This window comes from Bos indicus x Bos taurus, chromosome 15 (assembly GCF_003369695.1).
Source record: "Bos indicus x Bos taurus breed Angus x Brahman F1 hybrid chromosome 15, Bos_hybrid_MaternalHap_v2.0, whole genome shotgun sequence".
Lineage (NCBI taxonomy): Eukaryota > Metazoa > Chordata > Mammalia > Artiodactyla > Bovidae > Bos > Bos indicus x Bos taurus.
In genome coordinates this window covers 7,437,123-7,463,529 of record NC_040090.1, presented here as the reverse complement: position 1 = coordinate 7,463,529, position 26,407 = coordinate 7,437,123, and the positions used below count along the sequence as shown (strand labels likewise).

Genomic DNA, 26,407 nt, shown 5'->3' with positions numbered 1-26,407 from the left:
AGGGATTGGGGACAGGAGGAAAAGGGGACAACAGAGGATGAGATGGCTGGATGGCATCACCGACTCGATGGACGTGAGTCTGAGTGAACTCCGGGGGTTGGTGATGGAGACAGAGGCCTGGCGTGCTGCGATTCACGGGGTCGCAAAGAGTCGGACACGACTGAGCGACTGAACTGAACTATATTTGAGACTAAAACTGAGAAAAATGGAATACACAAGCACAAAGAGTGAAATGGACAAAGAATATCTCAGCATTGTTATAAAGACAGTTTTGCCTTCAGGGACCCCAGGCCACACTTTGAGAACTACTACTCTAGCTACACTAAACACACCCCTCACTATTTCACCCTTGTTTTCAGTTTGGCCATTCCTTCTTTCTGGAAAGTTCTTCCCCATCTCTGCCTATAAAAATCCTTCAAAGCTCAAATATCTGACTCCTCCGGTCAGAAGCTCCCCCTTGCTTCCCTCACTCCCCATAGCGGTTGAACCCTCTCTTAAAAGGCCTGTCCCCTGTCACTTGGTACTGCAGTTCCTTACGTCTTCTTGTTCCTACCACTGGACTACAAGCTACACGAGAGCAAGTACTGGATCCAAGTCATCTTTTTATCCCCATTAAAACTCATATCCTAATGAGCACACAAACTGCTAAGTCACTTCAGTCGTGTCCAACTCTGTGCGACCCCAGAGACGGCAGCCCACCAAGCTCCCCCGTCCTTGGGATTCTCCAGGCAAGAACACTGGAGTGGGTTGCCATTTCCTTCTCCAATGCATGAAAGTGAAAAGTGAAAGTGAAGTCCCTCAGTTGTGTCTGACTCTTAGCAACCCCAAGGACTGCAGCCCACCAGGCCCTCCATCCATGGGATTTTCCAGGCAAGAGTACTGGAGTGGGGTGCCATTGCCTTCTCCGAATGAGCACACAAAAGGAAGCCAGTAAATATCTAAGGAGAGTAAATCAGCAAAACTAAGCAGATTTGGAAAAATAAGCAAGAAGACATATCTGATTGCCTGTCACTGACCCCGTGCCTTTCAGACAAGGTTCCTGGATGTCCAAAACCTCACACAGAAATTCCTGAAGGAACTAGTTTTTCAGAAACTGCTGACATCAGTCTTCACCCCTCAGGTCACTTCAGCCGTTCAGGTTAAAGTGCTGACATGTTTGTCCTATTAAACACAGTGCAGCCTGGTCCCTGGGAGGCTTATTAAATCGTAAAGTCAGAGGCTGGCTACTTGCCTGAGAAACTACCACTGATTCTCCCCGACAGCTTATTGCCAAAAGAGAGCTCGCAGGGGAGAGAGGGCAGTGTTTTCAGGGGCAGTGAAGGGGTGGGAGGCCAAATAAATCTGGATACACTACTGCCTTCTTCACTTCTGCATCCTGCTCTGCAAGCCCAGGTCTCTGCCTCAGTGCATGCCAGGGCTGGGAGATGACAAGCCCTTATTCTTAGTAAAAAATAATTGTGTGTTCTGAAACGACACCTCTATTATGATTTCCAAATTGACATCTCTGCTTTACAGCGGAGGCATCCAAGCCTCCCCGTCTCACACAGTGGCAATTATCATTTAAGTTATCCGACGATAGGCACTCATCTGATCCTTGTAGGGCCCCCGAGTTCTAGGGGGTGCGCTTACGGCACGTGATGCAGCTGCCAGCAGGGCCCGCCAGGCGATTCCTGCCCCTGCTGTGGGGCAGACCAAGGCAAGGCGGCACTGCCAGAAGGCTAACCTCGGGGAAAAGACAGACACGCGACAGAAAGAGCGCACAGCGCCTGTTGTGTGGCTCAGCCTTATTTTACCACCATCAAGCATAAACAATTCACAGGGCTCAAAATAAAGGCTTTTTACCAGAAAAGCTTGAAAACATCTTTACAAAACATTAACATATTCCTCAATGTCTCTCTGCAGTGAGCAATAGATGGCAAAACATCAGAGCACAGCATAGTCACAGACACCAAGAGGGAAGAAGCTGGAAACAATTCATATGGGATGTGCAACCGTGTGTCTAGCTGCACCAAAGTCTTTCCTGAAGAGTCAGCTAGATCCCTCTGCAAACATCTGAGCCTCTGCTGACTGTGAGGCCCTCAGGTATTTTTATTTTTAAATAAATTTTATTCTATATTGGAACATAGTTGGTGGGTTATTTTTAATACTTTTGTAAAAAGATTCGTTAGTGCTATACTTAGCTCCTGTGTATCCTCAACACATCACACTATAGGTATCAAGCTTCTATTTACAACAAAAACTCACTTTTGTGAATTGCATCTGAACTCAAAGGTCCAAGGTCATCTACATGGACATGTTTATGCTGTCCCGAATTCTTTCTTTGTGAGACTTGGGAGGTGGGCCCACAGATCAGACATTTTTAAACTAGGAATTTAAAAGAGGCTTTTCACCAAAGGATAAGTAGGATCCTATCAATGACAAGTTCCACAGCTGGTTCTGATATTCACACACACATGTTCTAACAAGCCGCAGCCACGACCTGCAGGTGTGGACTTTAATTAAGAGGCGGGGTATCCTCCTTGACCGGTTTCCCCCCAAATCAAGAAGACATTTACAGAATTCAATAATCCTGGAATTCTCAGCTCATTTTTTTCAGAATAATAGATAATTCCAAAAAAAAAGTCTACCTCTAGACCTCCTAATACTACAAAGGCTGCAGGATATAATCTTTGACGGCTTCAGTAACAGCAAACCTTGTACATTTCTTCAGATGATTTTTCACATTCATATTCCTGACCTGAAATTTTAAAAACCCTCAACGAGGGTCATTTGTTCCACTGACCTGGGTATACTGCAAACACTATACTCTATAATATGAAGTAAAACCTTAGGGTCAACATCAGGATGGCAAAGGCAAGTTAGTAAATGAAGCCTAACAAGAGAATGAGGAAAAAAGGATTGCACAGTGAGCTGGGGCATTTATTAACCAGAGGCCAAGAGGCAGCCTTCCTGGCACATGTCTGTTCAAGTAATGAGGTTTCTGGAGTCTATAGAAATAGAAAAGAGGGCAGAGATTCCAGCTGGGCCCCCAAACAATCCACTGTTAGCCCTGGAGCTAACCCGAAGCTCAGAGTACAATCACTTTTCTTATATCCTGGGTTCACACTGAACTGCTTCTCTTAGTGACATTCGATTTTCACTGATTCGCCTCTGGGAGTATACTACTTGCCCTTCCACCCTGATCCTGACTTCAGCAACCTTCCTGATTCCCTCTGGACTGAGCATTTGACTCCACTGGGATAATCTCTCTACCATTTCTCTGTCTAGACAACACGAAATTGTCATAAATGACACCTAAAGTACAATTAGGAGAAAAACTGCAATTTCCACTCTCCACCCCCGTTTTCCAAAAGAACTGCACATGCACATCAATCAACTCTACCATGAGGATTAACTCCATGGAGTCTGGAAGCCATTTAATTCCCAATATGCTACCTCATATGCATCCCCCTCCCCTCCACTATAATCAGAAGATGCAAACTGCCTTCTTTCCACTAGCACCAATGGTTATAATCTCAGAGATGTAAATGCCTGCAGAATCGATACCTGTGTAACAAGTCCCTACAAACACTGGATCCACCTGCATTTTGTTTAGCAGAATCAGACAAAAGCAAATAGACAAGGCAAAAAAGGAGCGAGGCAATGAGAGAAAGGCAGGACTCAAGAGTATCAGAACCAGGCAGCATGATTACAACAATTATAAAAATAAGACAGTTTGAAGCCACTGCGAGCGCTTTGTGAAATACAGTATCAAAAAACAGCCAAGGTCAAAGGATAGAAAATCATGAAATACCTTATCAAGGATTTTCAGTGGGAGGGGGTGTCCCCCAGGGGACCTGTATCTAGAGACATTTTCGGAAGCTGAAACTGGGTTGGGGGATCACACTGGTACCTAGTGGGCAAGGGCCAGGGTGCTGCACCCTAAGATGCAGAGATATTCTTCCCCAACTCCCCGACAAAGAATTATGCAGCCTGAAACGTTGAGAGTGCTGCTTTTGAGAAACCCTGTGACATATCTTAATACTCTGAGATTAATGAAGGGAAGCTCTGAATAACTAATGTATGAGGCAAGTCAATGCTTTAGCTTTAGAAACAAATTGCAGTTTAACTTGTGATCTTGGGTCACTTAATAGCTGTGTGACCTCTGGCAAGTTCATTATCCTCAGCGTCCAAATTTAATGGGAAATGCCTATTTCACAAGGTTGTTATGATTACGTAAGAACATGAGTAGCCAGTACACAGCCTAATAAATAGTGGGGGTTTTTTTCTTTCCCTGGATGACAATTTCCAAAAGTAACTGCAGGGAACACATGGCCATGCAAGTCAAAATTCCTAAAAAGTTGGTTTCCTAGAAAGACACGTGTTGAGGAAGGACCAGTTCTATGAAGGCATAAACATGGGTATGTCAGCCCTAAGAATCACATGAGCCTCACCCAAATAAACCAACGAGAGCAGTCAGTCAACCAACCACCAATTTGGCTATTGGTCCATCCAAGCACTGATTCAAACCACAGATAATTATTGAGTGTCTTATTATTGGGTATACAGTAGCCTATAAAATGGACATGGTCTCTGAAGTAGCTAGTATCTGAAGAGGGACCAGAGAACAATACTTCTTGGCATCTTGCCCTTGTGTGGTCTCCTCTCGAACTGAATGTAGACTAGCCAGTTATTTGCTTTAATCAAGAGAACGCAGAAAGTTCTGGGTCTAAGCCTTGAAGAGAACTGACGGCTTCCCTTTCCTCCCTCGTGGAACTTTTGGAAGCCCTAAGCTGCTACCTTAAAAGTCTGGCTACTGTGCTGGAGAGGCCACAAGGAAAGAGGAGTCCTGGAGAGGCCTGGCTGCTCTAAATGCGCTTCCGGTTGACTTGAGAGAGATCCCAAGCAAGACTAGCAGAACCTCCCAACTGACCTCCCTTCTACCCAAAGAACAATGAAAGACAATAAAACTGCTATTTTAAGTCACTAGGTTTTTTTGTTTTTTGGTTATCCAACAGTAGATGAAGGAAACAGGTTCTGATCTTCTAGGACTTTCAAGCTAGCTACAACAGCAGCATAAAAAGTTAGCTTACAAGCCTAAATTAATTGCATTGGTACTCAAGGGAACTTCGGCTACCAAAACAGAACACTAAATAAGACATTTGGAAACAGACCTTAAACAAGAAAACTCAGGGCAAACTTGCTCACTGTGTCCAAAGCATGAGGTCTTGGTCCTGGTCAAAAGGGTCAGTGTCAAAAAAAGCACCTTCTGCTCTTCTCTACCTGTCCCAGCCAGGCTCTCCCTTCTGAGCACATTTCTGCCCTGGCTGGCTCGCTCTCAATACAGAAGGAGCCCTCAGAGCTTGGGAAATTACGGCTGTTTGTACTCCCTCTCTTATCAAGAGGCACAACCAGTTTCTTTTGCACATATCATTATAATAGAGTGCAGGAAAAATGAAGATAATATTCCATTCCCCTGCTGTGAAGCAAACCACTTTCTGCATTACTGCGCTTCCTAAAACAGAACCTCTCTGTGTCTGCTGCAAGTGACTAATGGAGCAGCCAGCACCAGTGCCACCACAGCAGCGTCCTCAGCCGCTCTTCTTACGGCACCTCGCTTTTTTACGTACTGGGTTTACTTCAATTTTATATGGTGAGATTTCACAAACACACCATGAAGGCTGAAGTCTTGGGGGAAAAACGAAGGATACTAACACAGAACAGAAAACGACCTGTAGGAAATGCGTGACAGCAAAAGGAGTTTTTTTGTTGTTGTTGTTTAGGGACTTTTTTCATTTGTTTGTTTTTTGAGCAGAGTGATAACAAAGAAAAGAGAGGAAAGCTGGCATTTCCTGAGCATCTGAATATGTAAAAGCAACTGATGCTTACCTCATTTAACCTGCATCACAATAACTTTAAAATTGAGGAAACTATTAAAACACATTTATATAAAAAATTTTTAAAAATAAAATTGAGGAAACTGAGGTTCGGAGAGGATTCTCAACCTCCTCAGGGTCACAGAATAGGGCCAGAATTTGAATCCAAGGTTGCTCAAATTCAACTCCTTCTATTAGAATCCATTGCAAGAAAAGAAAAGAGGGGGAACGTAAGGAGATTACGAGTTAAAGCAACACCGCATCACACACGGGACAGGAGGAAAAGGAAAAATAAAGGTGATGGATAATGCAAAGGAATTTTAGTACACTACAGAGATTTAGGGATGAGATGGTGGTTGTGATGTTAAGAGTTTCTAGATGGTCTAGGACTTTTCGGATGGTGCAGTGGTTAAGAATCCGCCTGCCAATGTAGGGGACATGGGTTCAATCCATGGTCCGGGACAATTCCACATGCTGAGGAGCAACTGAGCCCACGAACCACAACTACTGAGCTGGCACATTGCAACGACTGAAGCCCGAGCGCTCAAGGGCCCGGGAGCCCCAACTACCGAACCTGTGTGCTTCAACGACTGAAGCCCGTGTGCTCAAGGGCCCGGGAGCCCCAACTACCGAACCTGTGTGCTTCAACGACTGAAGCCCGAGTGCCCAGACCTGTGAGCCCCAACTACCGAACCTGTGTGCTTCAATGACTGAAGCCCGAGTGCTCAAGGGCCCGGGAGCCCCAACTACCGAACCTGTGTGCTTCAACGACTGAAGCCCGAGTGCCCAGACCTGTGAGCCCCAACTACCGAACCTGTGTGCTTCAATGACTGAAGCCCGAGTGCTCAAGGGCCCGGGAGCCCCAACTACCGAACCTGTGTGCTTCAACGACTGAAGCCCGTGTGCTCAAGGGCCCGGGAGCCCCAACTACCAAACCTGTGTGCTTCAACGACTGAAGCCCGAGTGGCTCAAGGGCCCGGGAGCCCCAACTACCAAACCTGTGTGCTTCAACGACTGAAGCCTGAGTGCCCAGAGCCTGTGAGCCCCAACTACTGAACCTACGTGCTTCAACGACTGAAGCCCGAGTGCTCAAGGGCCTGTGAGCCCCAACTACCGAACCTATGTGCTTCAACGACTGAAGTCCGAGTGCTCAAGGGCCCGTGAGCCCCAACTACCGAACCTGTGTGCTTCAACGACTGAAGTCCGAGTGCTCAAGGGCCCGTGAGCCCCAACTGCTGAACCTGTGTGCTTCAACAACTGAAGCCCGAGTGCTCAAGGGCCCGTGAGCCCCAACTGCTGAACCTGTGTGCTTCAACGACTGAAGTCCGAGTGCTCAAGGGCCCGTGAGCCCCAACTGCTGAACCTGTGTGCTTCAACAACTGAAGCCCGAGTGCTCAAGGGCCCGTGAGCCCCAACTACCGAACCTGTGTGCTTCAACGACTGAAGTCCGAGTGCCCAGAGCCTGTGAGCCCCAACTACCGAACCTGTGTGCTTCAACGACTGAAGCCCGAGTGTTCAAGGGCCCGGGAGCCCCAACTACCGAACCTGTGTGCTTCAATGACTGAAGCCCGAGTGCCCAGAGCCTGTGCGCTGCAACAAGGGAGGGCATCGTAATGAGAAGCCCGCACACTGCAACAAAGCGGAGCTCCTGCTCGTCACAGCTAGAGAAAACCTGTGCAGCAACGGAGATCCAGTGCAGCCAAAAACAAAGAAAAAATAATTATAGAAATAAATTAATAAATAGTAAGAGTTCCTAGATGGTCTAAAACAGTGTTCTCTAACTTGGTGCATATCAAAATCATCTGAAGAGCTTATTAAAAACAGACTGCATGCCTCCCACCCCCAGTTTCTGATTCAGTAGGTCTGGAATGAGCCCAGAAACTCACATTTCTAACATCAGCAGGAGTTGCTGATGTTCCTGGTCTGAGGACCACACTTTGAGGACCACTGGCCAAAAATCGCACAACAAACACATTCTCATATATGGACACCTCTCTCCCACCCCCAATCTTATCACATCCAAAATAGTACCATCTAACACAGCTGTCAAATTTAGTTGCTCTAGGAGGGTCTGAAAATTCAGCAACTCTTTGTAAATCAGCTATGCTGCTGCTAAGTCACTTCAGTCATGTCCAACTCTGTGCGACCCCATAGACGGCAGCCCACCACGCTCCCCCGTCCCTGGGATTCTCCAGGCAAGAATACTGGAGTGGGTTGCCATTTCCTTCCCCAATGTGTGAAAGTGAAGTCGCTCAGTCATGCCTGACTCTTAGCGACCCCATGGACTGCAGCCTACCGGGCTCCTCCGTCCATGGGCTTTTCCAGGCAAGAGTACTGGAGTGGGTTGTCATCAACTATACTTCAATTAAAATTTAAAAAATTAAATAAAAACAAAACAAATTCAGTAATTCTGTTAGGATGACCATTATAGCAATGGTCCTTTGTCTTCAAGGAGTAACAGAAAATGATGAGTCAAGCTTCTGTCTCAATTTTGAGAACTCACAAGAGACAGTAGGAAAAGGAATCAGAAAAGCATGCAAAAAAGAAAGAGTGCTGTACTTCTGGGAAAACACACTTCTGAAGTTAAAAAAAAAAAAAGGTCCTTTTTGTTTTAAAGATTTACATCTGCTAAAAGGGAAATTAAGAAAAAACTCCTACTTATAATAGCATCAAAAAGAATAAAATACGTAGGAATAAACTTAACCAAAGAGGTAGACGATTTATACACTGAAAACTATAAAACACCACTGGAAAAAATTAATGAAACAATAGAAAGACATCTCATGTTTATGGATTAGAAGACAATATTGTTTAAATGTCTATAATACCCAAAGCAATCTACAGATTCAATGAAATCTCTATCAAAATCCCAATGGCTTTTTTTTTTTTCTTTCAGAAAGAGAAAAAAAAAAAAATCCTAAAATTCATATGGAAGCTCAAAAAGAGTTCTGACTAGTCAAATAATCTTGTGAAAGAGGAACCTAGCTGGAAGCCTAACACTTCCTGATTTCAAATCATACTGCAAAGCTACAGTAATTAAAACAGTATGGTACTGGCATAAAGATAGACATATAGACTAATGGCATAGAATAGAGAACCCAGATATAAACCCTTGTGTGTATGGTCAAATGATGTCTGACAACGAGGGCAAGAAAGTCTTCACAAAAGGTACTGAGAAAACTGTCTGTCTACATGCAAGAGAATAAAGGTGGACCCTTATCTTATGCCACAGGTGAAAATCGACTCAAAACGGACTAAAAACCTAAACTATGACCTAAAACTATAAAATTCACAGACGGGGGAAAGTTTTATGAGAAGATATAGGGGGAACGTTTTATGACACTGGAATGGGCAATGACTTCCTAGATACGACACACAAAAAGCACTGGTAATAAAAGTGAAAACAGACAGCTGGGACTGCATCCAATTTTTAAAACTTAAGCAAAGGAAACAACAGAATAAAAAGGCAAACTACAGAACAGGACAAAATGTCTGTAAGCTATTTATCAGATAAAGGGTTAATATCCAGAATATATAAAGAACTCCAATAAGTTAAAAACAACCAAAAACCCAATTTTAAAAAATGGCCCAAGGACTAGAATAGACATTTATCCAAAGAATATATACAAATGGTCAACAAACATATGAAAAGGTGGTCAACATCATTTATCATCACGGAATAACCCTGCAAATAACCCACAATGACATATCATCTCATGAATATTAAGATGCAGCTCTCCAAAAAACAAAACAAAAGAAAAAACCCAAAACAGAAAATAACAATTCTGATGAGGATATGGAGAAATAGGAACTCTTGCACACTGTTGGTAGAACTGTAAAACTGTGCAGTTGCTGACACAGAGCATTGCAGTTCCTCAAAAAATTGAGAATATAGCTACCATATAACCCAGCAATATCACTTCTGAGTGTATATCCACAGGAATTGAAAGCAGAATCTCAGAGACATCTGAACACCCATGTTCATTGCAGAATTATTCACATAGCCAAGGTGTGGAAGCAACCTAAAAGCCCACACACAGATGAACGGATAAAGCAAATGCGGTATATATACACAACTGAATATTATTCAGCTGTTTAAAAGGAGGAAATCCTGTCATACGCCAAAACACGGAAGAACCTTGAAGACATTATGCTAAGTGAAATAAGCCAATCACAAAAAGACAAAGACTGCATGATTCCACTTATATGAGGATCTAAAGCAATCAAACTCATAGAAAAAGAAAACTGAACTGTGGTTGCCAGGGAATGGTGGGAGGGGGAAATGAGAATTGTTCAATGACCATTTCACTCTTACAGGGAGAAACAGTTCTAGAGATCTGCTGTGCAGCTCTGTGCACAGACTTAACAAGACTGTACATTAAAAAATTAACAGGGTAAACTTATGTGTTTTTTTTTAATCACAGTAAGAAAAAAAGACCCCCCAAACAGGTTACATTTGCCATCAGAACAAAGAAAAGAAGAGGTGAAGTGACCCAAGGAGACAGCAGGGAGATAGAGGAAAACAGAAACGTGCATGAACATTTGGGGTGGGGGGAGTAGAAGAGGCAAAAAGACTCAAACTCATACTCTGTGACGCGGCAAAGGCGAAGGACACGAGGTTAACAAGCTGCAACTCTCCCTCTGTGACTCGGCCACACTCTCCGCCTTTGACTCCTTTATTATTAGTCTTCTACTCCTGCTCCTAACTTGATTTTAATTCTCTGGCAGGTTGACATCCAAATCAACCGACCTCTTCACTGAAACCCACGCCTCTGTCCAAGGCGCTCTGCTCACAGGGAGACGTGCAGACAGTCTTGTCCCAGATTTTTTTACACAAGTCCATCGTTAAAGAAAGGTTATACTGCATAACCTGACATGACAGAAATCAGCACACTCAACTGTGTCCCAGCCAGCAAATGCGCTTGGCACCCCCACTTTCCCTCTTTGGAAACAGAGGAGGAGTTTATTAATTGTTGCTATTAAAAAAAAGTCAGGCAGTTTCTCCTCAGTCAGGTGAGGAGGTTGTCGGCATGTCGGCCTACAGCCAGCAGGGGCGCCCTCGGTGGGTGAATCAGGCAGGAGGGGTGGGGTAGAGGAGAGAGTCCTGCCATGTCCAGTGTCTCCCCCTGGTGGAGCTAAGTGGTAGGAAACTTAAGAAGACTTGCTTTAGCTAATTAATGCAGTGGGAACCAACACAGAATTGGAATTAAGCAGGAAATGGAAATGGATGAGGTCCATTTTTGTGTTTTTTTTACCTATAGAATCCAGAAATCTGGATTTATGTAGAAAAAAATGAAATTTTTAGTAATAGTGTGAGTGCCAAACAAATGTATCTGAAGGCTATTCTGCGATCTCTGGGCGAATGTTACAGACCCACCCACTAGAGCCAAATGTGCTCATGTGAACACACTGTCAGGTGCTTCCAAGGAGGAGCAGAAGATGTAACTGGAACTCCCCCCACCTCCACCCCATAAATATATAAGAAGCCCAAGAGGAGGGAGAGAAGCTACCTGCACAGCCCTAATGGGCTGGGACCAATTACAATAAGCAAAATATATTATGCAAACAGAACCCCGTACACCTGGTGTTATCGTCTTCAGCAAAACCTCCAACGCATCCTTTAGAGCACTACTCTGAACAGATCCAGTAGAGAAGGGGACCTGAAGGGGGTATATGAGTACACGGGAAACTGCTCCAAATGTATTCTGCAGTACACATACAGATCCCACCCGAGTCCCTGAGCATTCCACCACTCTGAACTGACAGAAGTGATTACATCTCTTCAGGCTCTCCATGTGTATCTACAAAGCACACAGCCTTCCCTGCACCACTCAGCCCCAGAGAGAGGGATGGTGGGGGATAATTTACATCAGCCCAACAGGTACCGACCTGACCTACAGTGGGGGAAAGGCTGTCTGTGGACCCAACTCTGCCTGGACGACCCGGAGGCTCACACCCTCCCCAACACCAGGGTAAGCCTCCTCACTTGCCAACGATTCCCAAGATAGATATGGAGCAAGGTTAAAAAACCTTGCTTCTGGGCAGAAAGCAGAGGAAACAAAGAAATTCTTCCTGCACTTAAGCCTGCTCTTCACCATCAAAGAAATCTCACAAGAGCAAGTACTTAGGACATCCAGTCCAAAGTACAGACAGAGGGAACAAGTGCGAGAGCCCACGACCTACCTCTTCCGGGACTCTCATTATCATAACGCCTTTTATTACCATAGCACCTGACTCTCTTCCATTCCAAGTCATGTTCACATAAGCAGGGATTGGCAAGCCACAGCCTGTCGGCCAAATCTGGCCTGCTGCCTGTTTTTGTACAGCCCATGTGCTAAGAATGGCTTTTATATTTTTAAATAGCTGAAAAACATCAAAGGAAGACTATTTCATGACATGTGAAAATTATATAAAAATCGCATTTGTGTCCATAAGTGAAGTTTCTATTGGCACAGAGCCACACTCATTCACTTCCATATTGTCTGCGGCTACTTTCGTGCTACAATGGCAAAGTTCAGCATTTGCGACAGAGACCATATGGCCTATGCAAAGCCTGAAATATTTACAAGCTTGCCCTTCACAGAAAAAGTCCCAATCCCTGATATAGAAGATACAACCAGGGATCACTCAGAATCCAGAGGCTCAAACACAATGTGACTTGGCTGGGCAGATGAGCAGAGAAAGGGGAAAAGATGAACAGCAATGGCCACCACCTCTTCTACTCTATCCTCACCCTCAAATTGCCAAAGAGAGAAATGGGTTTTAACCATCCCTGCAAACAAATAAATATCTAAATGCTAACATCTCATGATGGGGCAACAGATACCCAGATTCTCTGGATCATTTAGGAAGGCCAGGAAGACTAGGTGACCCAGAGCCAGTAAGTCAAGTGAATGTCAAAGATGAAACCAAGGTTACGTCTCCCTCATACACGGCTGTTGGAGAAGAAAAGCACAGGAACACCTCCAGGTGGCAGACGTTTAGAATAAAACCCACACAGAAGTCATTCTCAACTTGGAGGATCAGACTCCTGAAAAGCCCAGTGGTAGGATTTACTGCTAAGACACTTAAGAATTTATGCGGGGGGACCCACAGGATTAAAAGCTCTAATCTATGAATTTACGAATATCTATGAAATTATGTTCACTAAAACAGAAAATGTTACTTTATATGTTTTAAATTAGTAGTAATGAATAGAATTAATTTTCAATTGCCATTAACAATGTTCATACTCTTCAGCCCCAGCGACTGAAGTTCTGAAAGTGCATTCTCCTCTAGAGGCACCCGCACAAGTACACAAAGACGCTGCAGCACTGCTTCTGTGCACAAAACCAGAAACGCGGATTCCAGCAGCAGAGGACTTGAGCAGGGTGCATTCGATTGTGGGACTACTATACCACTGTTAAAACAGAATGGAGCACATCCATGCACATCAACATGGAAAAATGTCCATGACACACGAAGCAAAACATGTAAATGGTGGAACAGTAGACTTAGTATGATCCCATTTTTATAAATAAAGAAAAATGTGTTTGCATTTGCATAGAAAAAAATTCTGAAGTTAACACACAAGTTGTTAACAGCGGTTAGCACTGCAGAGGATATGTACTGCTACTGCTGCTGTTAAGTCGCTTCAGTCGTGTCCGACTCTTGTGCGACCCCATAGACGGCAGCCCACCAGGCTCCCCCATCCCTGGGATTCTCCAGGCAAGAACACTGGAGTGGGTTGCCATTTCCTTCTCCAATGCATGAAAGTGAAAAGTGAAAGGGAAGTCGCTCAGTCGTGTCCGACTCCTAGCCAGCCCATGGACTGCAGCCCACCAGGCTCCTCCGTCCATGGGATTTTACAGGCAAGAGTACTGGAGTGGGGTGCCATCGCCTTCTCCGGAGGATATGTACTATAGACAGACAAATCGCACGTTTCTATGTTTGAATTGTTACAAACGAATTCGTATTAGTTTTGTGAGGAAAAAAAAAAAAAAAACCAGGCATCTCACAATTTCCATTTATGATCCCTTGCTCACTATAAAGTTTTCAAGATCTCCCTTTCTCAGTTTTAACAACATGCTGTCATGGTTGGGGAATGGGGGTGAGGCGTTGCAGATAATATGCCTGCCAAGAGGCTTTATTTCTTTATTTATTTGGCAACTCTCACCCAAACATTTAAGGTCCTTCTAATTCTGACACAATGACTGACTCCCACCTTCAGGTTTTCACCACAAAATCCAGACACAAATTAACCCCAAAGTGTGTGCTGTTGGCCTAACTTTAATTTACCCTATTTAGCAGAGCCTCTTCAGTCTACTGTCAATCAGCAGCCACAGTGATCCTTTTAAAATATAAGATCATGCAACTCCACTTCCCAAATCTCTCAGAGTAAGACGTAAAATCCCTTAAATGGCTTAGAAGGCCCACATAGCTGGTCCCCATTACCTCTCTAACTTCATCGTCTATCACGCCAGCCTTCGCTGTGCTCCAGCCAAGCATTTCAGGGAATTTGATTTGTCCTTCTCTGCCGAGAACGTCCTTGCCCCCATCTCTACAGAGGTTTCTCCCTTGCTTGCCTAAAGGAAGAGGTGTCTGCTCCAATGTCACCTTACCAGACTTCCTCTGATGACCCCATTTAACACTGCAAACTTCCACCCTAGAAACCCCTACATTTCAAAATATTTTTCTCCATGGAATTTACCACCACCTGGTATCCTAGGTATCTTATTTATGTGTTTATTTACTTTCTCCCATTAGACTGAGAGACTTGATGCTGGTGTTTAAATAATATATAGTACACCCTGCAGGTACTTAGCAAATAGTTGTCAATTTATGAATGAATAAGTTGAGGAATTATTTCACCAACCCAGGGTTATATAAAAAGACCCGTACTCCCTCAGAGGAGCCTCCTCCTTTAGGGCCTGGGTTTATCTTTCCCTAGATTCCCTTACTCTCTTAAAACTAATTTGCTTAATTCCACCATCAGCTTTTTTGATTTCTCAATACCTGGTTCTCTTTCCCCAGAAGGACCAAGCCCAAGATTTGCCCATCCAGATATTAAATTCCCTTGGTGAAGAATTCTCCTCTATTCTTTGTCCTCAAATCCTAAACTTCTGAGTAAGAACTCAAAAGTTAGAAAGGGCTTATTTTAATTTGACTATCAAAGACGGCAAGCCCACCAAATTTTTAGGGGCATAATCACAGAGGTAAAGCAAAACTCTTTCTTAATATAAGGACTCTGCCCCCAGGCAACAACACAAAACCTACAGTCATTTCAAAACTAAAAAAAAAAAGGATTCAGTTTAATAATGTTCAGACGCTCCCAAAATGGGGAAAAAAAAAAAAGATGAGAGAACCCATTTTCCTCAATCCCCAAACATCCAACTTCCAAGCAAATCCAGTGCAAGCTTTCCACAGAAAACGAAAAGAAACATAAAGCAAAAATGGGAACCAGAGCCTTCACATCTAATTTGAACTTGATGAAGTATTCCATCTCGGAGACTGCAGAGAGTATTTAAGGAGAAAAACAAAACAGAAGCACTGACTGCTGGAGACACCGACATCACTGGGGCGCAGCGCCGATTCCAGCCACACGGACCCAGGAGGCGCTGGAGTAGCGTCCGAGTGTGCAGGGCTGGGGGCGTCAGCACGGCCCACCTGCAGGTCAGCGGACCGGGCGCGAAAGACTGACCACAGGCCTCAGCACAGGCAACACACAGGCTAGGGACACGGCTCAGGGGTGCAACAGCAGAGAACAAACTCCAGGTCACCCGAGCTCAAGTTACAGACAGTGTCTTTACCATGTACAACTCTGGTCACGCCACTTGGTTTATTCAACAAGCACTCACTGAGCCGATGACTCTCCAGGAGACTAAGGATGTGATATGATTTTTTTTTTCTCCTTTAACTAAGAAAGCCAAAAAGGATATACACTGCATACTGTATCACAGAGGATATAACTTCAATTCAACAACGTGAATTCAATTTATTGAGCACCTACTGTGTGCCAGATACTATCTAGGTACAGTAAGGGATAAGGCACAATCACTGCCTTTAGGGAGCTCGCTGACATGGTTCTCTGTCATGGCCATGACACTACAAGGAAGGTTCTATGTCCGGACACAAACAGCAAAGAGGAGAAAGTGATAATCTGGGGCAGTCAGAGAAGGTTTCCCAAAGGAAAAGAGGCCTCTGGGCTAGGTTCTGAATAAGCTGAGTCTGTTGTGTTCAGTTGCCAAGTTGTGTCCGACTCTTGATTTTAGATATATGAAACCCTGCAGACTCAGGTCAGTGGCACAGAACTACTTGAGATGAACCCCTGCAGATGTTACAATCACACTGAGAAGCCTGGTATTTTCCTAATTTCTTGTCTGCCTCCTGCCTCTTGTGGACCCAGGACTAGCCCCATGAACATAGCCATTCATGTATCTCCCTCCATCAATGACATTCTGCTGCAGCTCCAGGAGAATCTCCATGTGACTAGCGCTGAGAAACTAAGGGGTTAAGCACGCTGTTGGCTCATGAAGCCTCAAGAGGTTTCAGGCTGCTCCAACAAAGCAATCCCCTCACAAAAGTCTTAAAACAACAACAGCAGCAACAACAACACAGAAATCTAATGAAGACTTTCAATTCTAACCTTCTAGGGTCCGGGTCAAATTCTAAGCTTATAACCAAGAATGTCTCCCCCGAGTCTTCATCTATCATATGGAAAAAGTACAGATCAAAAGACATCTATCTGTTCTCAGAACACACAAAATTTTATAGCAAATATTTCAAACCCAAGACATCACTGATTCAATGGATATGAGTTTGAGCAAACTCTGGGAGATAGTGAAGGACAGGGAAGCCTGGCATGCTGCAGTCCATGGGGGCTGCAAAAAGTTGGACACGACTGAGAAACTGAACAACAAAAGGCCTTGTTACCTTTCTGGAGAAAAAAATGCAGTAATTTCAGCTAGGGAAGATTTAGCCCAAATTTGATTCCCCAGTTGTTGAGATTTTAAAAGTGAACTTCCCTAACGGAATCACTTTAAAAGGAATAATGAGGACTTCCTGGCAGCTGAGTGGTTACAACTCCTACTTCCAATGCAATGGATGCAGTTTGATCCCTGGTCAGGGAACTAAGATCCCACATGCTGTGCAGCCAAAAAAAAAAATTGGGGTCTTCCTGGTGGCTCAGCGGTAAAGAATTCTCCTGCCAATGCAGGAGACATGGGTTCAATCCCTGATCTGAGAGGATCCCAGATGCTATGGAGCAACTGAGCCCGTAAGCCACAACCACTGAACCTGTTTTCTAGAGCCCAGGAGCCGCGACTACTAAAGCCCAAGCACCAAGGGCCCAAGCTCTGAACTAAAGGAGCCACTGCAATGAAAAGCCTGTGCGCTGCTACGAGAGCAGCCCCTGCTCACCACAGCTAGACGAAGCCCACACAGCAACGAGACCCGTGCCGCCAAAGATAGATAAATAAAATTATATAGAAAGAAAAAGGGACTTCTTTGTGGTCCAGCGGCTAATGCAGGACCCCCAATGCAGCTGGGGCCTGGGTCCAATTCCTGCTCAAGAGACTAGATCCCGTGTGCTGCCACTAAGCGTTTGCATACCACAACTAAAGATCCCAGACTGAAGACGCCCAGTGCGGCAGCTAAGGCCCGGCACAGCCAGATAAATACAACTAAAAATATTTTTAAATAAATAAAAAATATGTATTTTTAAATAAATAAAAGAACTAATTAACGCAGTTCTGTGGCAAATAACTAAAACAGTGTTTCTCCCGTGGCCCTATTAAACATCACGTTGATAACATTTACCCAGTGACAATAATCACAAATGAGCTATCGGAGTTCCAGTTTCTTACAAAGAAAAGTCCACTGAAGAGCCCCTCAGGCAATGATCTACAGGAGCTTCAGAGGTTTTCACAGAGAAAACTGACGGTTAAAGCATTCATTTCAAACGAAGAGGAGGAAAGAGTGCCCTCTTTAGGACCCAGGAGTTCTGACTCCCATGTTTGCTACAGGCACCTCTGTAAGCCACTTCCCCTCGCTGTATCTAAGTTTCCTCATCAATTAGAAAAAGAGAGAGAGAGACAGAGGCTGAGCAACATAAACTCTACACTGTCTCCAGTTTTAAGATGCCATTTAAAATAATTTTCTCTTTTCCTTAATAGCAGCCTTTCAGGGCCATAGGGACTCCTGCTGCCAGGAGCCAGAGTACCCTCATTTTCTCCTGCTAGCTCAAAGGCAATCAGACCCCAAAAGAAGCTTCTCGTGGTGAAGCAAAGGGCCTGCCATCCAAGTTATAAATTGTAATCTGGAGTCAAGACTATATAAACAGTTGCTTTCCACTGCCCACAGGCAAAAGGAGATAAACTGTGAGCTGGTTATCACTGTTAAGTAACACAGAGCTATACTGAAATACACACCTTTTTGCTTCATATTCTCACTATCTGAAAACACTATAGATTGTATCAGCAGAGGCAAGGATCAAAACATGCCTCCTTAGACTATCTCCTACTATAAAGCTTAAGAAGAAACCCCCTCCCTTCAAGCAGACGTGCACACACAGCAATTACACCCTCGTCCCTGCCAGCCCAGCGGCAGCAACAGCCCAACAGTGACACCTGCTGGGGAAACTCCAGCAAGGGCCACTTGACAGCCAGAGAGCGTGGGACCCCCGGGAGGAGGAGGAGCTGCCGCTTCATTTACACCAAAATGCAAGCTCTCAGTTTATGAGGAAGTGGTGGCCCTTCTCTAATGGGTGTGCACTTAAAATATTTTATAATATACCTCATTTTTGAGGAGGCTGTCAACCTTCATGGTACACACCTCATCTCATTCAAGCTCATCTGAAAAGAAGCAACTCCATAAATAATGTATCCAACCACCGTATTAATACATTATTGTACAACGAGAACCATGCATCTGTGTATTTTGAATCTAAAAAGCATATATATAATTATTTACAGCAAGATGACAAGGGGTTTCATCTTCTGCAACATACATTTTCTAAATACTTGAACTCTTTTTATTTAAACCACAAATACATACTACCTCTTGTCTACAAAAAATTCTGACAGATCCTTAATAATAGTTTCAGGGTTTTAAATGGCATACATTATTAAGAAGTAACTATTAATATTTTAGTCACATGTGGTTACCTATGTAGTTCCTCAGATTACACTTGTCACATTTCAAAAGCTCAACAGCCATATGTGGTTGGTAGATACTATCCTAGATGGCACAGATACAGAACATTTTATTAGACAGCACTGCTCTAGAAACACATTGGAGTATTTTCAAACAAAATTATGTGATGACTGGATGGAAAGGAAGGGTAGGGAGTACAGACAAAAGTGTTGAAAATTTCTGGAGTCAGGTGATAAGCATATTATGGGAGCTCTATTTTTATGTTCTCTATTTTTATGTTTGAAGATTTCTATAATCAAAAAATTAAAAGAAAGAAAACAAAAATGGTTCACCTAAAAATATATCATCACTTTAAGAAATACACCATAGACAGCAGCTTGGAAAAATCTTTTTTACGCACACCAGAGTTCAAATTCCCATTCAGCAACCTACTGTGTGACCTTTAACAAGAAACTTGACTTCTCTGAGCCTCTCCTTCCTCAACTTAAAGATGGGAAATTTAATACCTGCTTTGCACAGAGTTACTCTAGAAATTAGAAACAATGCAAAGCTAGAACACAGGAGTAGGCTCTCAGTTATTGGTATCTCTAATTATTATCAAACAGTAGAGTTTGTTTTAAATGACTCAGGTATTTCTCAGCACAGCAACACATGAAGAGTTGTTCTGCTAGAACAGAATGAACAAAGGCTAACCACAAGCCCACTGGTGCCAGAGCACCAGGTCCTCGTAGACTTTCAGAGCAGTAACTGAAGACAGTCCTTTCTGGTTGCCTTTAAACACACTTCCTGAATGCTGATGCATGTTGGGTACTATGCTTGCTACCATCTCGTGTGCTCAGAAGCTCAGTCATGCCTGACTCTGCAACCCCGTGGACTGCAGCCCACCAGGCTCCCCTGTTCATGGGATTTTCTAGGCAAGAACACTGGAGTGGGTTGACGTTTCCTTCTCCATCTTACCTCTTGACAAAAAGGAAGAACAGAGTCTCCAGCTCCTGACAGGGGTCATTACACAAAGCAAAATATTACAAAGACGGCAATGTAGGAGATATTAATCCAGAACTGGCCTCAACCATACGGGCACAGTATCAATCATTTCATCTATCTTTCCTATCATGACCAAGTCTCTCTGTGTTCTCAGACAGTAACTGCCCTTAAGTAACCGCTTTTATCTAGAATTCACCACACTCTTCCCTTCCTCAGGAGGCTATTTATTTAGGTGCTATTCCCCTAAAATAAAAAAGGTCTTTCCCTTTCCAGATCCTACCCTTCTTTCAAGGCTTGATTTCGCAACGCCTTCTTTGATGATACTTCCCTTTCTCTGAAATTAGACTACACTGAGTCTCAGGACCACACAATGGAGCATTTGGCTCATTTACATTTTTTATATAATTACATGTAAATAAGTCTTGCCTCTACAACAACACTCTATACTGCCAGTGGGCAAAGACCAGGTATTGAGCTTCTTTTGTATTCCTGACAGTGCCCAGCACAGTGCTGGGAAAAAAAAATGTAATTCAACAAGACTTATTAACTGGGCAACTCTCTAAAGCATCCTCCCAAAATAACAAGTACATGATGTGCACAATCCATATTCCCACCCTTGTTAGAAGCTTATGTCAGAGAAATTTCAGTTGCTTCAACAGAGGATGCAATGCAGAGAAATATGCTGCTTGAATCCAACAGGCATATTCTGGGAGTCGGTGATTACGCTAGATCTGACCTTTACAGAATTACAGAAAGAAGTCCCTAATAAATCAAGATAGATGCGCACGCAGCCATATACGGAACACGAGGTGGGCGATCAACTACACCCACGCTGTGTCTTCCATGAAAGAGCTGCCTGGGATGCCGAGCCGAGTATGGAGAGGCCTTCCTTCTATGAATCTCTTCTTCCCCATCTGCAGGTGATGTCCCTCTGGAAGATCTACTCAAAAAATCTTAAGTAACTTACTGTCCAAAACATATATATATATATAGCTACAGGAAAAAAATAGTCCTCAATATATATCTATACACTATTTTATTCTCCTTTTGTCAAGTTGCAATGTTCCAAAAGATGAGGTTTAAGAAACTGTCCAAAGCAATACAAAGACCCAATACACTAATCTGTCCCAAGTACGGCTCTCTTCTACTATCAGAAATTTTTTTCCCTCTAGCCTCTCTGGGATATTGTGTTGTTTAACGATAACCAGCCCTGCACAGACAATCCTTTTAGGAGGCCAAAAAGCAGAGTGGAGGAAGTTCATGGTTCTACCTCCTCACGCCTCTCTAAGCTCACCCACAACTCTCCTTTAAGGCTACACGTCACGTGAGCCGAGCCAGAGTCACATGAGAGAGCAGAGTCGCTGGACTCAGGCTGCCAGGCCTTATCCTCTCTCTGCCACCACAGCAAGCTTTTCCACGAAGACGCAATGGAAGCTCAGGAGATCAGAACCAGATGCGTGGGTCCCCGACGCTCCAGATGCAGCCACCGAGACCCACAGGGCTGAAGAAGAGGCACCAGGAGAAAAAGGGGCGTGGGAGGAGACCGGGAGGCCTCTGCTTACCTCCTGAGAGAATCCTCCTCAGAGCTCTCCTCCGGCAGATCCTGATGTAAGGCCTCCTGTGACACAGTTCCAGATCGGCTGGCCTGGGTGTAAATGCGTTCCCAGTGGCCCGTCTCCTGGTTGAAGGCCACCCCCACAGTCCTCTCCTCCTGTGGGCTGGCAGAGTTGCCCAACTCCAGCCTGCTGGAGCTGGCCGTCTGGCCCTCAGTCCGCTCGAGAGGGGGCAGCTGGCTGCCACTCGCGGCCATGCCCTCAAAGGTGCCGGGGACCTGCCAGGAGGCGCTGGCCTCGCCAGAGGAGTAGTTAGGTGTGCTTCTTTCCCAGCGCAGAGTGTCGTTGTTGAAGGTCAGCAGATTGTGGCAAGCGCGGCAGCGGTTCAAGTGGCCACGGGACAGGTTGGAGTTGTTCTCGCTGCTGTGCGGGGTGGGCTGGTGGGACGGCCCTGGCCGTTCGGATTCAAGGTTATTGTTGAGCATTTCCTGGGCCTGCTGGGCCTGGGGGGCCTCCCCGCTGAGGCTCTGGTCCAGCTCCTGAAGCCGGTCATACTCCAGAAAGAAGCGTCTCAGGTCACACTGAAGCTCGTGGCGGATGCTGCCCGAGTTGTTTTGGCTGGAGCCGTTCCCTCCATCTGACTCAGCTGCCAACCCCGAGGCTGGAAAACCCCTCCCTTCTGTGGCTGAAGTGTACACAGAGGCTTGAGAGCCACCTTCCTGCTGTCGCAGCACAGAGAGTAGACTCACCGAAGAGGCGCTGGTCCTGGGCGGGGGCATGGACTCCGCCTCGGAGCGAGAGTTCAGACTGAGCACTGTCCGGGTCCATTCAGATCCCGTCAGCCCGGAGGCTATGTCCCGGTGGTACCTGGAAGGGTGGCCAGACAGAGGGCCTCCCAGGGAGCGCCGCGGGGGACCCAGGCTGAGGTTGCGGAGCGTGTTGCCGGCGGTGCTGCTCTGGACCGTACTGAAGGCAGACGGCCGGCTCAGGAGGCCCGGGTCGTGAGGCGCTGACGAGGCCTGCTCCGGGGGGTGGAAGGGCTCGGTCTGCACAAAAGAAAAGGAAGGGGTAGTAGCCCTGGCAGAAGCAGGGGGGACACTGTCCTGGTGTGGCAAGAGGGAAGGAACTCGAGTGCCCGAGCAGCGGCTGCAAAGGCACAGGATCCCAAGGTGCTGGCAGCACTCGGCTGTGGGGTAACTGACCCGCTGTCGGAGCCGGATGTAAGCGGAAGTCCTGGGGCGCTCCGTGGAGGGCTGAGGGGGAGGCGGTGGGGGTGAGGGGGTGGCAGGATCTTGCACTGTGCTTTGCTCTCCCACCTGGATGCAAGAGGAGCGGGAGGACAGCATGTGCAGGAAATTGTGGAGGAGAGGCGTCCGGCGCACGGGCTGTGACTGCAGGAGGGCCCGCTGACGGTAGTGCGACAGTTCTGCTCCGTCTACGGGGATCTCTGGTTCGTCATCACCCTGCAACATGGACCAAGGTGGGGCAGGGGCAGAACCAGGCAGTTAGGTAGAACTTCCAGGTAAATCCAGAGAAATTACTGATAATCATCCAAGGACAACACACATTCTAGAGAGGCAACAATGCCACCCTTGAAGCACTGAGAACTAACGGGGTCCAGATTCGGAATCATCATATGGTATCAAATCATTCACTTGCAACTAGCAACATTTCTCAACGAGTTCAGCTGGCAACCCAATTCTCTTACAATAGGCATTTCCATGACACGGAGGCTGTGAGGGGAAGCAAGACGTCAACCAGCCAAAGGCACCCGAACAACAAGTTATCCGACGCAGTCTGGTTACTTCTACTGGGACTATCACTCGGGGGTTTCGGAATGGACTCCCCTGTCAAGACCTACAGTTCTAACTTTGAATATGGTCTGCGGCTAGTTTTAAATCTTGACTGGAAAGAAACACTCAGACGTTGAAAATTAAAGTCCAATACCATCAGAATCCGAGCGCTACTTCAGCAAACAACCCACAGTTTAGATGGAGCTGGACCTGCTGACTAACTTACCTGCTGATTAGAGGGGTTAACAATTGCTGTGAGTAAGTAGTGTCCAAGAGGATCAAATCTCACCAGACTGAAAACACAGAAGAAACGGACAGAGACATGGAGAGAGAAATTCTGTTAACTGAGGAAAGGAAACCCGGCAGAAAATTTCTAGTGATCGTTACTGACAACTGTGGGATTTACCCAGGCATCCACCTAATGCTAGAGACTTCCAAAACTTTCAAAACCGATTAAAATACTAAAGCTCACTCCTTCCTGTTGCATCCTCACACCTGCCAGAATAAGGGAATACATTTCACAAAAAATAATTTCAAGAACACCCCTGGGCTTCCATCTCAGGAAGCAGCTACATTAAGCACACAGCCGCTCACGGCCAAGAGCCCATCATAATGGTAAAGCAGAGGACGCTTCCATACTCTGCCACAGGTTCGCGCCTCCCCTCACACAGCTGCTACACTGGCGAGAAGCATGAGGGCTGGTGACAAGGAACAGTCCCGGTGTCAAGCAACCCACCTGAGGCTAGAAAATTAGTGAAGATCCAATGGCAACACCAAGAGGCCCAAAGGGAAACAGAGCCTCGGCTTCGGTTCAGGCGGTATGTGCGCTGACTTTGAAGGCCACGTATGGCAGTATTAGCAGACTTGATATCTCTCTACATCTCCACTTTCCATTGTGACTAACAGAAAACCAGGGGTGAGCAATTTACCCACCAAGCTCCCCACCACCTGAACACCTTTTAAGGTTCAAAACAAACAAACAAAAAAAAAGTCTTTATCCCAAACCAGATAGCTTTAAACCTAAAAAAGATTCTAAAGGCCTTCATCTACAAAGACCTGAAGATGAGGCCAATAAGGAACAGCTGAAATGAACAACATGCACTGCTTCCCAGCTGACTGGCCAACAGTTTAAAAAGTATGAAGAGCCACAGGGATAACACCCCTGCCCTGAGCTGGGATAATACAGAGATAACAATCTATCTCTTGGGGCGAAAGCACCCTTAAATGTTCTCCACATGTTAATCCTATGCCAGACACTGCTGGTGCCCAGACTGCTCACCGGACCCGTTCCATCTCGCTAGCTGTCTTCACCACGGCAAAGGGTTCCCGGCGACTCCAGTCCCAGAAGTGGATCTCGCTGGCAGTGGCAATCAGCAGAAGCTGAGCCGTGGGGTGGAAAGCCAGGGAGGCAATGGCATTGTTGCTATCTGTGAACCAGCTCTCACTGCCACCCTGTGAATGAACAAATCCAAGGCATTCTCAAGTTACAAGCTGCCAGCGAAATAAGTCAATTTCAAAAAAAGGGTCCAGGTCGAGTAAAATGACTACTTGTAGGGCCTACTTTAAATATGTCTTCTGAAAACCAGATACAAAACCAGTGATCTGGCAGTGTCACCAAATTTACTAGAAAAACATTACTGTCAATTCAGTTCTGTTATCTACAATGTATAAGCAATGAGCACCTGTTTCTATAGTCCGTGAAGACTCAAGCTTTGGTGCATACCACGGTACACAACAGCCCACTAGCCAGTCTCCAGGACAAGGAGCACACTGCTTTGACGATCGTGATCAGAAAAACAGTACAATCCTTGATCTAAGAAAAGAGAAATCCACCCTGAAGACGTCTCAGCACGTCCGGTGCCTTGTCACCATGGGCAGACAGTTACAGGGTGTTCATCTTGAAATGGAGCACTGTGGGCTCGACTCCCTCTCAGTAAGTGAACAGTAACTATTAAGTACCCAGGGACGGTCCTGGAACATGGCCAGTCTCTCCTTCAGAGTCAAGAATGCAAGGGTAAATAAGCCTCTGCATCTAGAGTACCAAAGAAAAGGAAACGCTTACGTGTAAATCCCAGATCCGAACCTCCCCATCTAGGCAGCCAGAAGCGATGAGGCCTGAGATGGTGGGATGAAACGTGACACACCACGGCGTGCGGCGGTGTCCAATCAGAGAGTGAACACACTTGCCCGTCTTCACTTCCGTGATATAGATGTTATGGTTTACGTGAGTGGAAGCCAAGAGAGTCCTAGGGAATCAAGGAGGAGGAAGCCAATGTAGAGAACGCGAGAGGGAAACTGATACTCATTCCCCATCCCCACAGGGAAAACAACACCTTGGGCTTTCCTAACAACAGAAACATTCTCATCTTTAAAAGCTTTTGGCTTCTCCATTCTGTCCCTAAACGACACATAACCCCTTCAAAAGAATACTTTTTCCAGCAGGGAAAATTATTATGCTATTAGTGGCCTATATCACACAGGCAAAGGATTGAGAATCTTTCCAAGTTTTGATCCTCGACGTTTCACAGGTTCCTTTGTTTATTCCCATTATTTTAATGGCTAGCACTGGTCATCTATTTCCCCCCTTTCTGATAACACTGGCAAAGTTCTGTTCATACAGTGACTCAAAGAGTCTTCAGGGATTTCACTTGCATGAAGCTCAGCAAAATACACAGAAACCAACGCTACCGCAAGTCTCAGGTAAAGCTTAGGTAAGAACTAGGTACCTGTCTGGGCTGAAGGCCAATAAAAAGGTGGAGCGTGGACTATCCGGCAGTTCTACTCTCTGAGAAATAAAACAAACAAAAGTTAAAACACATTACTTATAAACTATGGCTCACTCTATCTCAAAACACCATTCTACAGAGATTTTACAGTATAAGCTGAAAAACTGGAGACAACGATCAAGCTACAAATTGAGAGAGATAAATCTAAATTACCTTCAGGAAATCTAGCTGCAAAGGAAAAAGATATTTCTAGCCCATCCGTATTTGTAAACACAAAAACACAACACCCCAAAACAACAAAAACCTAAGTTAGATATATCAGTTCTGCTACACAAAATAAACTGTGTGCCAGCTCTGCGTCATTA

The 26,407-nt window shown here is 45.3% G+C and overlaps 1 protein-coding gene across 9 annotated transcripts in view; it reads right to left on the bottom strand.

Moving 5' to 3' along the window:
• The window catches only part of AMBRA1 (autophagy and beclin 1 regulator 1), a 173,052-nt gene that overhangs the window by 114,842 nt on the left and 31,803 nt on the right, over nt 1-26,407 (bottom strand). For 5 of the 9 annotated variants that reach the window (XM_027562491.1, XM_027562494.1, XM_027562493.1 and 2 more), the window contains exons 3-7: nt 26,043-26,101; nt 25,379-25,562; nt 24,596-24,768; nt 23,543-23,609; nt 21,533-22,986 (exon numbers count right to left, since the gene is read on the bottom strand). In XM_027562491.1, the coding sequence (XP_027418292.1) occupies nt 21,533-22,986; nt 23,543-23,609; nt 24,596-24,768; nt 25,379-25,562; nt 26,043-26,101 (1,937 nt within the window). The remainder of the gene's footprint in view (nt 1-21,532; nt 22,987-23,542; nt 23,610-24,595; nt 24,769-25,378; nt 25,563-26,042; nt 26,102-26,407) is intronic. The other 4 variants (XM_027562496.1, XM_027562497.1, XM_027562500.1 and 1 more) reach the window with 2 other exon arrangements.